The sequence below is a fragment of the Pleuronectes platessa genome, chromosome 21 (genome assembly GCF_947347685.1).
Source record: "Pleuronectes platessa chromosome 21, fPlePla1.1, whole genome shotgun sequence".
NCBI lineage: Eukaryota > Metazoa > Chordata > Actinopteri > Pleuronectiformes > Pleuronectidae > Pleuronectes > Pleuronectes platessa.
Genome location: NC_070646.1, coordinates 14,682,426 through 14,701,149, shown reverse-complemented (window position 1 = coordinate 14,701,149; position 18,724 = coordinate 14,682,426). Strand labels below are relative to the sequence as shown.

The 18,724-nt window shown below is 43.9% G+C and overlaps 1 protein-coding gene across 1 annotated transcript in view; it reads right to left on the bottom strand.

Annotated features, from left to right (window-relative positions):
* Nucleotides 1-15,774, bottom strand: part of cacna1g (calcium channel, voltage-dependent, T type, alpha 1G subunit) — a 227,639-nt gene extending 211,865 nt beyond the window's left edge. The window contains exon 1 of the mRNA XM_053414443.1: nucleotides 15,467-15,774. Coding sequence (XP_053270418.1) covers nucleotides 15,467-15,774 — 308 coding nt within the window. The remainder of the gene's footprint in view (nucleotides 1-15,466) is intronic.
* Nucleotides 15,775-18,724: the final 2,950 nt, after the last annotated feature.

The window sequence follows — 18,724 nt, the reverse complement described above, 5'->3', positions numbered from 1 at the left end:
GCCACAGGCACACGGTTTTATTTATGAATTTAATTTGTGTTTTTCTTAAAGAGGCACTTGGCGGGCTGCCTCGACACAGAGGGGAGTTAGGACCCAGAGGACAGCCAGGGAGTACGTTAAATTAGAACCAGACTTCTCTCTCTCTCTCTCTCGTGCTTGAAGACAAAGACAAGGAGGAATTGGAGGGAGAGGGGAAGAAAGAGACAGAGGAGTCTGGAACTGGTTTTGTAGCCACATCTTGTAGGAAATCCTGAACAGAGCAAGTTAACGAGGGACACCGACACCACAAGCAACGAGGCTCCCCTCCCTGCACTCTGTGTGTGTGTGTGTGTGTGTGTGTGTGTGTGTGTGTGTGTGTGTGCGTGCGTGCGTGTGTGTGTACGACATGTGCCCAGCGTTCCACTACTGACAAACACACATGGAGAAAACACAGGCATACAGCACACACACAAACCCAGAGCCAAACATTTGGCAAAGACTGGCAACTACGCAATGCATAAATATGAGAGAGCACACACAATAACACAGGATAGCACTGCGCAAACAAATGTACAGTAATAGCTTGATTCACATTACGACACACACACACCTCAGACAGGGTTTGCCTCTCAGTCTACATCTGTAAATTGTGTATAGTTAACCATGGATGACTGCAGAGTGAGCACACACGCACACGCATACACACACAGAGCAGTGAGACCTCCCCATGTGCTCGTATATCAGACCAAGCTATGCTGTGTTAGCCTATGGTATCATGATGACTAATAAAGACCAGATCTTAGAGAAGAGTACGCAACAGTAAGCACACTTGTTATAGACACACACACACGGGGTAGAGTGGGAATGAGGGAGCAGGGAGGATGATACTGTGGTGACGAAGAGAAGATATTAATCAAGACAAAAAGCAGAGCTCGCTCTCTCCCTCACCCTGCACGTGGGATGGTCTGCACCCTAGGGTGGAGTGCACGCATTTGTCTCCCAGAAATGATATTGTCACATTTATGAATGTGTGGGAGCTTCAGAGAGCAATATGCACGATGAAGACGAAGAGGATGAAGGTCGGGCTGCTCGCATTGAGGTATCATTTGTGTCTGTGTGGGATGCAGGTTTTGTATATTTTGGAATATTCTATTGAGCTGTCGGTCCTGTGTGAGACGCTGGGCTTTTAATATATATAGAGAATTTTTTATTACTTTCTCCAACTTTTTTCATTACTTCTCTCACGCCAGTTCAGTTACCTATCTAGCATGACTTCATCTGAAGCAGTGAGTAGTATTCATGTACAGTGAGAGAAATATAGTGTGAATACTTTTTCACATTTTAACGAACACTGTGTTGAGGTGATTGTTTATTTAAAACTACAAGATGTTTTTTTCCACCACATATCCAATCACAAGGTATCTACGGTGCTATATCATCCATTTGAGTTCTCATTAGACCATCATGGTGTATTGAACAAGACTTGAAAATAGAGACTGAGTTTCAAGACCATAAACTCCTGAGGAAAATGTTCAGAAGCCATTGTCTCATAGGCTTCTAGAGAAGCCTATGAGATCCATTTTCATACAGAGTCCATGATCCAGCCGTTTTCAAACACACCGTACACCTGCCCAACACCAAATGCTGGGCGGACAAAGTTAGCAGAATGCTAGTAAATTAGGCATGTTGCAGCTAAACAGCCACATATTTCCTTTTTAGATTTTTTATAGAAGGTACAGCGGTAGGAAAAGAGAGGGAATATAGGATTCAATCCATCAAGTTACCAGTTCTGCTGGGTGTGAAAATGGTCAGTTTGCTACATCAACTTAATAACTTGATAAAAACGTCATTGTTTCGCACAACAACAGCTAAAGAACATCAACAATAAGATGGATAACATGATTGCTACCCGAGAGGAAAAGCCAGAGCATCTGACTCGCCATCTGTTGGCTGGCGGCAGTATAGGTTAGAAATCCTGCCATGCCATGATATTAGATAGGACATGTAACTAAATTAAAAGTACACGTGAAATCTTTTTCTGGTTTCTGTCACTTAAGGTAGGTTAGATTAACAACTGAGACTCAGTCATGATTTGTCAAGTGATCCACCGATTGCTAATAAATAGACTCCAATGCGCAATATGTTAGCTTTTATATTCTGGATATTTTAGCAATATTTCCGGATAGTGGAACGAGCCATGTCATCCATGTTAACGTACAATCTCTGATGAAAACCTTTAAGATGTTGAATATGCAAATCACTAAACAACGTCACAAAGCTGTTGTTGAACCATACAGGTGTTTTTCATTCAATTTGACCTGTTCCCAGAGACAGCATCTCCAGATAGTGTTCATTTGAAATCTCTCTCATTCTCCTGGATATTACCAGCATTTGGTCGGGGAAAAGCATATGGAGTTTGCTAACAAGAGAAAACTGTCAGTATGGCCACTGCATACTCATACTTTTCTATTTATAACTCAACATTAATTTGGTTTTGCTGAGTTCTACTATTAGATATTTCATTTGCAGTTCTATTATGATTTCCTTGACTGAATAAGAATTTTTACAGCAGACAGTTTGACTTGTTACAGCAGGTAAAGCACAGGACTAACTGACAACATATTGATGCCTCTCTTCCATTTAATGTCCCATTAAGATAAGCGAGTGAAACAGCTTGCTCAACAGCAGGGCCGTGACATGTGTACCAAATCTACCATTCACCCAGCAGTCGTTTTGACTTTTCATTGCTGTAAAACCAGAGGTGTTTCCACAGTAAGATAAGGTCAGATGTATTGTAACTGGTGGGAATTTTAGCATCTATTATGCCATTAAATGTCCTATTGGTTTTGGTGTAGAACACATCAAGCAACAGTGAAGGGGCTGCACTACAATAATTTAATGAATGTCATTCAAAATTAAACATCTAACGTTTCCATTTGTTATCACTGAATAATGCAACTGACAGAAACAAACCCACATATTCAATTACTCCTGTGCTCACACAAAGAACATGTGATAGTGGAATAAGAGGCTGCTACTGCACAGCCATTTCACGAGGATGACCCCATCGTCAGCTGCGACAGCACTGATCTGTGTCATTTTTCTAGTTGCCAGTCTAACAGATTACACCTGTTCCACACGACCTTGTAACCGCCTTTTAATCTGCTAAACTCCAGGCTCGTGGGACCTGATCCCATTCACTCGTCAGCTGATTCCTGAGCAGGTGTAGGTCTCACAAGGAGGCCGAGGCTTGGCAACTTTCTCCGAATGCTGTGATCTGATTCTGGAGCAGCCAGTATCACACAGTCACCCCTGGGACACAAAGCTCTAATGGCTGCAAAACTGTAAATGTCACAGTGATTTGGGCCGAGCGCCGTGAGGGAGAGAGAGGCTGATGGCGCGCGTGTGTGTGTGTGTACGTGTTAGTCTATTGTCATGTCAGATGCACTGCTTGAGCAAAACAAATTGCTGTGAAAGGGCACTGAAGTAAAGCAGAGTAATTACAGTATGACAAAAGTAAGTACACAGACAACACATACTCGATATACACACAGTTCAACAGAACCCAGCTCCACATAGCAAGCATACATACACCTTACCTTTATTTGTTTGTACACTATAGCTTTGCATATAAGGGCCGTGGGTCGTCCCTGCAGTAATATATACGAGGATTATTTACTCCTCATTAATCCCTGGCCTTCCTTAGGTTGCTCTTTAAGCTTTTCTTTCCCACACAGCACACATACATACACAGAATGTGCATACAACATAGAGGCAGATTCACCTTATAATGGGAAAAAAGGGTCCTTGATTTCATAGGAAGACAAAAGCAGGCCTCTCATTTCTAGCCGGTGATCATCACTTTGCCAGCATAATCATAACTGCCAGATTTTATTAGCTGTAACATTAGCTCCATAAACTGGTCGAAATCCCTGAAACCAGTGAACCTTTTAATGCATCCAGCTGACTTATTCTCAAAAAGGAACCGAGTTAAAAGAGTCTTTATTAATCACTTGATGGCTACATACATTATACCAGGCTAAAATACTGAGGTCCATTCCAACATGACGCAATGTGGCTGCCTGACAGAAATAGTCCGACTTGGAAAAAAAATATTCCCGCCGAAATCCGCAGTTGCTATGATCTGAAAGGACAATCGCCGCCCAGGGAACAGGTTTCAATGAGAGAGCACTAGCTTACACACGTTGCATATGGCCATAGATACACAAGAACCGGTTAAAAGAACGGTGGTCTTTTTGCTTCCATAAGACATTTCTTAATTACACACACCACATGGGGATTTACACACAACATAATGAGTGAAAACGCAAACACACCTACATAAACACAAACACACACCCCCTCTGGAGGTCTGTCCAATGCGAGATATGGCTGGTGAAGTTCATTGGCTCCCCTCATCCTCCCCTGTATCAATACCATCCTGAAAATGTACCATACAGCGATGCTTCAGGCATACTGCAGGATGTGAACACTAATTGAGTGAATGACTATCAAGTAGTCTGCTACTGTATGATTATCCTGTGTAATACACTTACATTAATGGGAGAGTTTTATCGAGGCTCTGGTGGTAAGCAGAGGCTAGCAAGGCACATAGGGGAGCTGCGGATAAACAAGGCTACGGTAAAGCCACACATGTACACAGATGCAGACGCACACTCGTGCACAGGCAGGCTAAGAGGCCAACGGACATATCATAACTATAACCTTCCCGCCCCCAGAGGTATTTATATCCCTCGTTTGTTATCTATAATAAGACATCTCTCTTTTTTCCTCCTCGCTCCTTCTTCAGAGTCCCCGGTCCTGCAGCGGGAAAAACCTGATTGGTGTCCTGATGACTTGACAGAGAGCGATCGAAAAACCGAGACGGAGAGCGAGGAGGAGAGAGGTGGAGCAGGAGACAAAAAAAAAAGGGGGACAAGAAAGATGGATCTCAGGTTGTGTCTGCGTGTGTGTGAATTATTGACAACACTGTAAATTCCACAGTGGGCAGAGTTGAAAGCCGGCTGATTTGACGCTCTACATGATAGTCCCTTGAGGAGTGTGTGTGAGTGACTGTGTATGTTGATACTGAGATAAGGGTAGTGGTCCGGTCTGGTGTGTGTCGACGCCACCTAAGTCCCTGAGGCTAAAAACGGTGCGTCTGTCAGACAGAGTATCAAGCTGTGCTGGTCACCAACTTATCAATCTGTCTGAGGAGAAAAAACAAGGTCTGGAGATGAAGTTATCACAGGAACTATGAGCAGAGGGTGGAGCAGGAAGGATAAGTGTAAAAATGGAAAGCAACAACAGGAGCTTATGAAGACGGTAAAATCAAGTCCCCTCGTTTTAGTAGCAAGTTGTTAGAATAGAGAGAGGGGCTGTGAATGAAGAAACCAAGGATTGAGTGTTTCTGGAAATAGGGCATTATATAGTGGAAGACGGAACTATGTAGGTGGTGGGATTGAGAGAATCAAAAGAAGAGAAGGGAGAAGGAGAAGTGAAGTAGTTAGCGGTAAGGAGAAAGTAGAGCGACAGAAGTATTGGCTTTGACAAGACAAGATGCAGGCCCCTAATGAGATTTAGTCGCTTAAGTGTATAGCGAGCCCACTCCCATCCTCCTCCTCCCTGTGTACCCCACCTTTCAGCTGCCATTCTGTGCAGCCACGTACAAGTTCTTGACAATATAATGAGAAAAAGCTGGCAGGAAAATCCTGGACTTGGTCCCATGTAAACTTACAGCCATCTCACGGAACAACCCAAGTGGAAATGGGCTGAGGAAGAAGAAAAAAACAGTGAAAGAGAAAAATGGTGACAGACTTTGAAAGGTCATCTTCTCATTCCTTTGCGTGTATTATATTTGTGTATAGACTGTGAAATGTGTCTACCTTCGGTATTTGTACATCTTTCGAGTTCTTACATTAAAATTTCAGATCCTTGGCATAATGAACTAGTATATTAGCACAGAGTGTTCAGTGAAAGCAGTTTCAGTAAAAGCAGGTGATTAGCTTTATAAGCTCTGCAGTTATTTATGAAATTATATCAATGATTTTGGCAGGAAATTGTAGTCTTCATGCTTCATCTTCTATGAAAAAGTCGAGGAATGGCTCAAACAGCACATTTGTGTGGTATGTTTTTTGAGTGGACTTGGCCTTGCTCCATTTTAGTTGAGACCCTCTTGATCGACAGCTAACCTGCCAACCAATTAACAATCCACATGTCAAACAACAAAACAGAAAACTATCCACCAGCTATTAAGCAATGAACCAATCCAATACACAACCAAACCACATATCTACCAATAAGTCATGTCAAGTTACCCACTAACAACCCTACCAGTCGAACCAGTCACCAATTCAAACTACCCCGCAACTGCTCAAAAATCCAACCAACCAACTATCCAACTCTTCAACCAGTCAACGTCCCACCACTCCATCTGTAGCTGTACTCCTCATGCTATCAACCACGCAGGCTACCGAACTAGTAAAAAATTCAACCAATGCAACCAGTCAGCCAACCGCACAACCAAACCATAAATCATCATCCGGCCCAATAATAAAACAAGACCATCATTCCAGATAATTCACTTCAGATGACAGTGCCAGCATTGTTCAGTTATTTTAATGCATCTTAGTAAGTCATGTTCCGAAGCAGCAGTAATTACTGCTGGGTTTTATCTGAACTAATTGTTCTCCCTGTGCAAATAATTGATTGACAATCAGTGGCAAATTTGCTGTCTGGAGAGTGGAGACATACACATGATTGTGCATCTCAAATCACAGAGAGGAGAGTTACTGGAGCTGGAGACGCAACAAAGTCTTCCAACAGTTCTATCAAAACACACACAAGCGGTTAGCGGATGTTTAAAAGATGCAGATTAGTTATTTCCTCCATTGGGGGAGCCAGCCTGAGTTTTTTTACTCAAAATAACTTGTTAACTAGGTCACCAGAGTCACAGAGTTAAGGACGAAATATGAAGAGACACAGCAAAATATAGCAAGAAAAAGCCAGTTTGAAGCTTTCTACTCAGTTCCATAACCTACTCACACACACAGGAAGCATCGTATCAATTATTAAAGTCATCAATTCAGTCCAAATGTGATCACACTACGCAGGCTGAAAGAGAAAAACCATGCACACAGACACAGGGATACAGTGAGAGAGCTTCCTGCTGCGGTCAAGCGTTTGCATTTTGCTCCTGAACCACTGGTGTCAAGAGTCTCCCCGGCTGTGTATCAGGTTAGCTGGTCCTCCTCTGCCAACACAATCGCACACATACACACACACACGCACGCACATACATACACACGCACACATACACAAACACACACAAAAAGGCAGCCTCTAGGCCCCACACAGTTAAGTAACCAGGTTACTCTGAGAAACAATGTTGCACAGGTAATCAGAAACTCCTTAATAGCTTTACCAGAGGACATGGCCAACCGCAACTTTAGTGTGCAGAGCTCCACTGTAAATCCAAAGTACTGTGATCACTCTGTGCTCTGAACAATCCGTTGAGGTTTATCACTAGATGTGAAATGTAGACAGGGGGATTCTTCAGAGACACACTTGAGGACTTTCCATTGATTTTATTATTTTTAAAACACTTGATTAGCATCTAAAAATGAGTGTCTTGAGTATGAGGATGTTTACTCCTTGGATTTACTGTCTGAGGTACTATATACATCTAGCTTTACATATTCTACAGTAAATTCTCATATTAAAGATGGCCTACACCTAAATAACATCCAGCAAGAACAGATGTGGGATGGTGAAATCATCTGTAACCTGCTGCCATGTCTTAAATGGTAAACTTGTTGGATGAACTCTTGCACAGGACTTCATCAGTCATTACTATAGGAGTCAAATCAAATTCACCGCTGTTCTCAAATCCAATTTTTTTTTTGACTCAAATCCAGCAGTATTACTTTTTTTGCCTCAATATTTACACTGTGCCTTATCCCCCAGTTAACACTTAGCTGCAGTGAGGCTGACGTATACATATATACGTATGCATCAATTTTCTGTGACAGGGTGCTCACTCCTCAGGTGATTGCTGGTGTAATTGGGGGAACTGAATGCAAGAGCTGGCTGTTGAAAAATGTGTGGCTAGAGCTTGTGGATATAATCACTTGTCTGGGTTAGGAGGTTGTGTGTGTGTGTGGGCTACATGTAATGGTCTTGCTTTTAATAATGCACCATGTTTTTTTTGTTTTTTTTACAATGGACAACTTCCCCAAAAGTGAACCCAAAGCAGCTAGATTGCCCCCAAGAGGCTGTCTCCAAAGGAAGTCATAAACCTTCTCCATGTTTGTGGAATAATAGTCAAAGTACACGTCAAATACATTTTTCTCGAAGATTTTTTCTGTCATTTTAGGTAGTTCTCATTATAATGACGTTTGTAAATTTTTCTGTTAGGTTTAATTAGTTATTTGAAGAGACAAAAACAGGGTGAAAAAACATGATTGACAGGTGAGACTGACTTGGGATCGGCCTGGCGATTGTGGCTCCATCCCCCAATCCATCCCCATAGATAGCAGCATTCATATCCAGGCTACGTTGGCATCACAACGCTAAAGTCTTTGGCTTGTTTGGACCAGTTTGCACCAGTGATGATAAATTGCAACCTTATTTTTCCATGAAGAGAAGCTCATGAGCTGCAAGTAGAAGCAATTTGCAAGATTATGCTAAATACACAGTTGTTTCTGTTCAATACTTAATCTGGTCGAGGTTAAATAACACCCAACTGTTTCTCCTGTAAAACATAATATTGCATGTCTCTCTTTGCCCGAAGGAGGGATTTTGAGAAGAATCTACCAAACACCAGGTATGTGGAGCAAAAAAATGTAAAACCTTTAATGAGCTACAGAGGTTGAAACTGTAGCACGGCAGCAATCAGAGATAGAGTAGAAAAATAAGTAGCAGGCTGGGCACAAAGAAAACTCTTCTTTGTGCTCGGTCTGTTTGCAGTTTAATCGCTTAAACAAAGCGCCTCATTAGAGACAGGCCTCATACTGAGTTGTCTCCTCACACCTTACTGCAGTCTAAGCTCGGCCTCGTTCACTTTCACCGCCCCACTCCCGCTCTCTATCTCCCCTCTGATTGTCGGTGCTGTTATTCATCCATAATTGGCACCTTAAGTGTGGTGGTGGCTGAATCACTGGATTTCACACACATACTGTGTAGTGTGTAAGGAGTTTGTCTTCGCCAGTAAACTGATCTATCACTGTTGTCAGTGAATCAGCGTTTGGGCTGGGTTCAACACATTACCCTAAGAGAACCTTCACTCTCTTCAAACAACCTTGGTGCCTGCGAGCGTGTGTGGAGTGTGTAAAAAAAACAGATGTGAGGGAGGTTGAAAGCACACACAGTAGGGGCTGCACGAAATGGGCAACGAAACATCATTGCAATTATTCTGATAAATATTGCAATTGATATTTGGACAGGGATACGGTAAACATTCATTTGTTCCCTTCGGCCGGATCCGAGAGCAAACGTTCAGTGACTAGCGGCGATAAACCTCTACCAACATTTAATTCTGAATGTAGCAAGGATTTTTTAGCACAATTAAGTATAACACCCACACACGCCTACATGAATACCAGCTACAGGCCGTGCTGAATGTGTGTGACCAACACTGTGTTCTCATTAGAGTTCTTTGGTTGGCAAATATCTAAGTTCTCATTCTACCACTTAGTTTCCATCTTGAAAGAAAGAATGCAGAGTGAGACAGAGAGATCGTTCTGCCTCTCTCCAATCATTCGACACATGTAACATTCTGCCTAATGAAACGTACAACGTGATACATATTTGTTGGGCCGCTGTCCCTCAGCAATAGTAATGACAAGGTAAGAGATTTTCCAGTAAGATAAACATGAGGTGTAATTGCATTTGGGTCTCCATCATTCTATTCTTAAATAGACCTTTACTTTAATGATGCACCCTGGTTTCCGCTATGTACATTTTGCAATGGCAGCAGTTCACCTGCCACAGGAACAGACAGGACATTGGTGTTAAAGTGGAATGGAGCAGTCCAAATTCATATCAGTTAATAAGAGCTTAATAGATCTGATTGTCTAATATCCTGGAGGAAGCATTGTGCAACATTTGTTCAAAACTGGTTGGATGGAGCAATCACCATTTTTTGTATCTGTCAAGGTAGTCAAAAGAAGATCTATCCTGCAGTTTCTCCTCAGGTTTATGGAATATTTTAACACCTTTAAACTCACTGTTCTTGATTTGTTCACGAACAAATCTCGGATTCATCAACCCTCATTTCCAAAAGCATAAGAAAACACTCAAAAAACTCCATTTACAATACCCCTCCAGCCCCAACCACGACAGCTAGCCAACAAATGGCCAAGTCCATGCAAGTCACATCACATGCTCACAAAAACTCATGAATCACAGATTTAAAATGCCCTTACTCACACAAACACACACACATTAAAAATACTGTGCCTGGTAAAGTAAATGAATACTTAATCAAACACAATCTGTCAGTGCATATAGTTCGTCAGCCTCCCAAATCAGTTAACATACAGATTCTTTTCTTGTAAACGATACAGAAAATGCATATGCATAAAAAATGCATGCTCTAACACCTATGGTAGAAGTTCTGAAAGAATTTGCAATAAACTGCAAGAAGTTGAAATGTCTGAAATTCTCTGAGGAGACGGGATTGGGAGGGGGGGGGAGCAGAGGGAGAAAAATATCAAAGTAAAGTTGTTGGTGGGTACAGGACTACTTTTTCACGTCTTAAAAAATGCTCTCTGAAATCCCACGCCGATCTCAAACTGAGCTTCACTTTTTATCTTACCCCCCCACTCTTCATTTTTTCCCCCTTTTTCTCCTCTTCTACTGGTTTTCGAGGCTATCCTCGTTCTCCAGCCAACGTGAGGCTATTAACTTGAGGAAAATAAACTGAGGGGTCCGGGAGAAAAGAGAAGCGGGAGAGGGGGTGGTGGTGGTGAAGGAGGGGGGGGGGAGGAGATGGGAAATAAACGACGGGGAGGGCAGGAGACATTTTCTGCTGATTAAGTAAGTGTTCGCTTCGGCTTCCATTATTTGACAGACACATCACAGCAACCAGCAACAATTGCGAAAGTCTGCGTTGTTAGAAAACAGCAAGAAAGCGGAGGGGGGAAAAAAACAGTAGCATATTTCCACACAATCCCAACACTGCCTTGAGCCCAAGTGGTTTTGTCTGCCTTCCATTGAGGCCATTTCAACATGATGACAAACACCTAGCCTGGCCAGGTGTCCTCCCTTACTGTTCTGTGCCATGTAATCCTCTGCTTAAATCAGTGTGAGCAAAAGGATAGAGAGCACTGGACGAGTTCCCAAACTCCCCTCCTCCAACTCCTCCTCCGTTTTGGCACAACATCCAGCTCCCCGCCAGAGAGGGGACACCTACGGGAGTCCTGGGGAAGTGTGTGTAAGTCTGTGTGTGTGTGTGTGTAAGTGTGTGTGTGTGTGTGTGTGTGTGTGTGTGTGTGTGTGTGTGTGTGTGTGTGTGTGTGTGTGTGTGTGTGTGTGTGTGTGTGTGTTTGTGTGTGTGTGCGCTGCTTACAAAACCTCAAAAACTCACTCGCTCAAACAAAAAGCTCTCACTCTCTCAAAACCATACACAGATTCGGGAGGAATCATTAGCAAAACCAGTAGAGGGAATTTCACACAGGCAATGTGCCGGGCAAAACATCACTTGGAATAAACACCCATGGGGTCTTCAATTAGATCCTAAATACCTTTGCAAATATCTAGGGGTCCTAATTACTTCAGACTGTTGAAAATGGCCACGGGCCGCTTGAGGCCAGGGGCTTACCAAGGATTTGCCTGTTTAGAATAGATTCTGGCCCCGAGATCAGTCGGGTTTTCCTGAGTTGTTGGGCTACAGCAGCAGACAGAGGAAGCAGCCTCTGTGCATCAGAGCCAAGGCAGTGCTGGTACAGCATGCCGCTGGTGGGCCGTGGATGTATTTATAGCAGGAGGTAGAAGAGGCTACTGCAGGATTGATTCTCGAACCAAAGTGCCAGAGAGCTAGAGACACGGTGTGGAGAGGCAGCAGCGGCAGCAGAGTAGGGCCATGGAACAACAGGAGGAGAGTTACAAATATAGATAAAGATAAATTTGATCTCTTGGATACAAAGCGTCGGTATGCACGAGGAATCTGCGTTCACACACACACAGATCACGAGGGCTCAGAGACAGATCGATCCCAGTAACGTCACAACGCGTTACAGAAGCACTGACCTTTTCCTAAATCGTTGCAGATACACATTAGAGGGCAAACAAGAAGACGACAGAGAATGTCTAAATACAATATTTGCAGTCCTGGGAACGCACACCCACACACACACACTCACATATATACAAAAGAACATTCAAACGCCTTTATAAATGACCCAGGAGTCTTCTCATTGCTTAAAACCCATCTTACGTTTCAAAGCCGAGGCTGTAAATCTTCACTGTGTACGCTACCCCGATGTCCAGCCCTAGATCAGATAAATTAAAAAAAATGTAAAAAAATAAAACAATATCTGCATTGCCAGGAATGGAAAAACAAATGATCGTATAACGACTTCAAAATTGTCAGATTTAGCGTGCGACGTGCCCACTACTAACTTCTCCATGTATTAAAATCTTCTCTAAAGGTCTGTGACGCAGATCGCAGCACAGCCGCAGGTGACGCAGTGGGCTCTGTCTGCAGGTCAGCATTTATAAGGCAGGCTAGGACACTATGGAATTGAATGTGCAAGAAAACCGGCCACATGTACAGCATTGGAGTACAGTCCAAAAAATATTAAACTAAAGAAAAAGAAAAACGTATTCAACTACATTATTTCAGTGTTAAATAATATCAAAGAACAAGTTCAGTCAGACAACTCACGTTCGATCGTGTCATATATTTATTACAACAGATTTAGTGTTTGGCGTCTAGGCTCCAACTTAATCACTCCCCCATATGATTACAAAGGAATGATGGGAGTGATGAGCAAATACTTGTAACCCCCTGTTGGAGCCTACAGGTGGATGCTGGGGTGGTGGAGGGGCTGAAGCAACTGGTGGCAATGCTGGAATGCAATGGATCAGTTGAGTGAATGAGTCTGATTTGGGAGGTTCTCTGAGAGCACTATAGAGCCATAGCATGTCAGAAATGTCCCAAATTCTACTACTGGTATACTGAATACTGCAGATAATCCATCAGCCAAAAGGGATAAATGACATCAAACAGTAATTATCATGAGTTAGGGAGAATAAAGTAATTTGTGAACTGAAGTTGAACAATGCAAACATTTTACTTTTCCAGACGCCAACAATGTTTGCTTCAGGAACAATTACTCAACTTTAGCATTATTTTTAACGATGCTAATGGATGTGAGCAAATAGACTAAACCTCATCATCCATGCTGATATCAGTGTCATTATCATTAGTCTTAAGCTAAGATTCACATTTTTAATCACTTTATATCATCCAAGTGCTTCAGACCATCCTTTGTAAACTAAAAACTAACAGGAGGTCTCTTGGATGATAGAAAGTGATTAATAATGTGAATCTTAGCTTAAGATAAGTCAAAACAAATGAGCGTTAGCTAAATAGAAATGCACTGACGTGACTTGGGGATCCAAGAGCTGGGGGGGTGAAGACACCCCCCTGACTTAGATAACAGTTTCAAGGATTGCCTTTGCTCAGGGAGGGGCCACAAGAGACTGAGACCCCCCCCCCCGCTACTAAAAAAAAAAGTATATTTGTAAGACCTTTGAAAATGTGACATTTACAGACATGTTAATCAGCCATGATTGCTGGGGACTGAATAAAGAAAGGGAAGTAAGATGGAGGAACAACAACAGAGCAAGATGGGGTGGTGTGGAGAGAGGTAAGTGCAGGCAGCATTGCGAACGACTATTGCGAGGGGGGGGGGGGGGGATGGGGTTGCGGATACCAGATATTCAACAGTCTTTAGACCTCAATTAAAACAGTGACAAATGGAGGTGTGTGTGTATGTGTGTGTGGGGGGGGGGCTGTGATGTTAAGCAAGAGACAAGGCAGAACGCAAGGATGGTGGGAGGGAGGAAGGAGGAGATGTGGGAGGCAGGTAGACAAGGGAGGAAGGAACAGAGGTAATCCGAATGACATTAACACACACACACACAGCACCTTGGAGAAACCTCCGGAGCACATTCCTCCCCGTGGCCCTCTCACACCCGGCCACCGAGTCTCTCTCTCTCTCTCTCTCTCTCTCTCTCACATACACACACACACACACACACACACACACACACACACACACACACACACACACACACACACACACACACACACACACACACACACAAACACACACACGACAAGGAAAGACAGACACAGGGAAGTAGAAAAGAGTCTCCAGAGACTCCTTTCCCTCCCTCTCCAGAGGACTGAATCAGTGCAGGCCTGTACACTTATGAATCAATAATATACAATAACACGCTTCAGTGGCAGCAATGATTCAATAAGGCTCTGAGACTTGAATAGACTCCACCCCTCCCTGAGTTACCCACCTGCCCACCCGCCAGAGCGCAGGCCGAGAGCTCGATGAACAGCCTCTCCAGGTATGTATCAATAAACCAATTATCACACACCCGCCCCCCCCTCACTGTAGAACCTGCTCACGTGAGGTCGACAGATTTTCATCACTCACGCAACCACTATGACAAATCCATCTGAAGCAAACACAGGTCCAGCAGGAACCAGAGCATGACGTGGGAATGGCGTAGCGGGTGATGGGCAACACACACACATACACACACACTAACCTCAAATCTGATCGTTTTGTTCATAGGTCAAAAATCTCCTTGACCACATACACTTTGGTTTTATAGGAAGACTGTAGATCCAAACACACAACACACGCGTAGGTTGCAGACGCAATGGAAACAACACAACTTAAACACAACACAACTTAAATCTTATCTTTTTGCACACAGGTTTTAAAGGAAGATGGTATCAGCACACACACAAACAACCTTGTACTGTAGCTTAGAGAGGGCATTTATTAGCGTAATGCATTCTCTAGCCCCTTAACCTATAACCTACACTTATTTCTAACACAAACAGCCAGTCTTACCCCTAAAACAGAGTTAAGACTCAAAATGGTCCTACACTTGTCTTTACAAGTGTAGGGACATGTTTATGTTGGTGCAGCTGTAATGAGACACACACCTTAATTTGGGTTTTGCGCATATAAGTTAATATAGCTCATTCACTGCACACACAGACATACACAAACACACACAAAAAGAGTTATGTCAAAGTGTGTGGGTTCGGGGTCAAGCTGGCCATGTGCTTGGCCTCTGACCCCTGGTCTTGTGGTAATTGAACAACCCTGGGGTGAAGAGGAGGAGCTGCACAGTGCAGCAGGTGTTTCTTACCTCTCACAGGTGGAGGCCACGCGTATGTGATGCGCACGAGCAAACTCCTAAATCTCACGGGGCTTAAGTAAAAGGATATGGGTTTGCCACCATCTTGAGGCACCAGCTCCGAGGCCGCGTGGTTTGCTTCAGGTAGAAGAAGACAACGGGGGCCATGGTGGGGTAGGGCAGCTCATCGCCGCTCGCGGACGCCTCCTCTCCGCCCGTGGAGATCCCGTCGGGCGCCGTGGACGCAGGCTCCACCACCGCGGCTGTCGCCTCCCCGAATCCTGTCCCGACCCCGGACAGGTCGTTGAGCCGGATGAAAGTCCTCGGCAGAGAGGAGCGACCCTCCGAGCCCCTGGCATCGGGGTCCCCGGAGAGATTTCCCCCATCCTCGGCCATCATTCACCTCCTGCGGGCATATGTGATTAGACATGGAGTAAACATGGAGATGCCCAAGTGTCTGCTGCAGCGCATTATGTGGGAGAAATGTGATTAAGATTTAGGAAATTTGAGCATTTATATCTGGTGATTTTATTTGACATCTACCAACTTTGTGAAATGTTCATAATGAGATCTAGATAATGGATGAAGCTGTGGGGATGATGAGGTTTATTTTAAGAAAATATGCGCAAACCTCATCGAATAAGGATTCTATAAAGAAAATAAGATAAATAGATTATTCATGGCTACATATTGACTTATCACCAGCCTTCGTTAGGTGGAAAACCGAAAATACTTTTAATGAGCCCCCCAAAATACAGAGGGGGCTAAATTCCTCTCTATCACAGACAATGCCAAAGATCTCCCTCTCTCTCCTCAGCAACAAAACCCTGCGGTTATTAGGCTGTGATTTCGTTTCCAAAGTTCATCAGCATCACTCATCCACCACTGCCAGTCGTTTCTGAAGTGATAGTTTTTCTCAATGAGTGCAGGAGCATCGTTCCTTCGATTTCATTACCTGTAAAGAATTCTGTAGATGTGCCCAAAGTGCGCTCAGTCATCGCATGATCAGTTTCTGTCGCGGCTGTAAAGTCCACACCAGCCTGAAGAGGAGAATAAAAGAAAATCCCACTTGGTAAGAAGGAGATGGGAGATGAAGAAGAGGAAGAGGAGAGGGTCTTGTTGGTTTTGGTGTGATCTGGAGGGGCAGTATAGTTCCCAGGTGGTGCGTCGCCGCGCGGGTCCGTCTCCGCAGACGCGGTGCGCCCGGTCTCCGGTGTCCGAGGAGCGTCTTCCAGGCCCTTCAGCAACACTTCACAATCACCCCCCGTTAGAAAGAGGAACACATGGAACCGGGAGATGTATTGTGTTGCAGCGTGCAGTCTTTGTTAATATAGTAACCGCGCGCACAAACTACTTTATGATCCTCCTCCTTCTCCACAGAGCTGATGGACAAACCTCAAAAAGAGAGGGAGAGAAAAACGAAAATCAATGCTCGATTCGTTTCCCCCGCGTTTTTCCTGCTTTAAAACTAAGAATCCAGGACTTTTCGTTGCATCCACAGGCAGTTTGAAGCGCGTATCCCGCATCGGTGTTTGAAAGCTCCGTGGAGATGCTGCTGTGCATCCTGTCTCTGGACACAAACAGGCATCAGGCGCCGATACTTTCTCACATCACAAACTGCTTCCTCTCATCTTTGCGCATGTATGAGCAGCTCCTTGCTCTCGCTCTCGTCTCCTCCTGCCTATGTTCGGTCGGTTCCGTCCATCAGCAGAGCTCGCACAGCTGGATGGAGGATCCCAACTTCTCACTCGCCGCCCAGCGAGCGCCCACTCTGCGCCAATCGCCGCGCGTCCTGACTTGGAGCGCGCTCCTCACTGGCCCAGCTCCGTGTCAATCCAACCTGTGCATGGGAGGGGAGGGGGCCCAACAGCTGGAATCATATTGTCAACCGTCGGCCAATGAGAGGCAAGGGAGTGGTGGCATCTTGCAGAATCGCTGTGTGATTGGCCCAGAGCTTTATTATGGGGAATTTGAAGGGGGGGGGGGGGTTGCCACATGGTGCAATGTGACTCCAACCGGGTGGGTATATTCAGGTATAGTATAATTCTGTCTCCCAATTCCAAAGGAAAAACATACATCACAGCTAAACCACAGAACCCCAACCAGACCAGACCGGACGTACATTAAAACCCTTTTTTAATGGAATTTATTTAATTAAGTATAACATAAGTCTTTATGTAATATAAGTTACAGGAAAATGTGAAGTCAGCAGTCACAAAGTATTACACTGCAAAATGTCCCAAAGTCATTATGAATCTAAATTATGCCATTCTGTGTATAGGAGGACCCCTCGTCTTGCCTCAGGGACCCCAGGAGGCCCCTCAAGGTCCAGCCCGGGAGCTCTATGACATTAGCACATTTGCAGATGATAGTTAGCACAGACTTCGAGTCTGTAGGCAAATACAAATTCCAATTAGACTTATTTTGGTCATTTCTGTTGCAAAATTTGGAAACCCTGGTGTGCTCTGATATGTATTGTGGTGGCCACTAGGGGAAGATGTTTCCCCAGGCCATCTATCTCTCTCTTCACACAAACACACACACACACACACACACACGGTTTTGGGAGCAATGCAGCTTGAGGCAGAGCAAATAGTTGCACTCTGTAGTTTTTAAGCAATATGGAAGTATCTGCATTGCTAAGCTCTCCCCATTCTTATGCACTCGCACTTTAAGTCTTAGAACATTAATCAAACGTAGCAGTGGCATTCATTATATTCATTACAGGGTATGATCATTGATCTGAGAAATCAATGAGAAGCACCAATTTCTTTTTCAAAAATGTTCATTAAGCCGGCACTTGTGTGCAATAGCAAATATTAATCATAGGCTGTTTACATGAAGCATGAAGACCGAATAGCACATGCGCACACATGACCTAAAACATTTATAAATAAACACATGCATGTGAACACAGGAGCAGACAAAGTAAGGAAACGTGAGAGTGTGACTTTATAGCATCTGTCATCCTCCTGTTAGGTCATATGACTTAATTGTTAAATGTCTTTTACCTATCAAGCAGGATAAGCGCTGCTCTGAATACATAAGAGGGGGGAAAAAACACAATGAAGATCTGGTTCGAGGTAAAGCTGCACCTAAAATAAATAAAACCTTAATTTATATTAAGAAATACAAAAAACCATGTATAATTCATAAACGGGAATATAGCATCAGCATTTCAACACAGAGTGCTCCGCAAGGCTAATGTTTGAGGCGTTGATGAATGGTGTTTGTTAGCGCAGGCTAGTTCCAGTTAAGACCCCAATTTATCAGAGTTGTGAGATCTCCTCTTTCAGGAGAAATTCTCTCCTCAGTCCTCAGGCAGACTGACCAGCAGCCTTGCTTTACA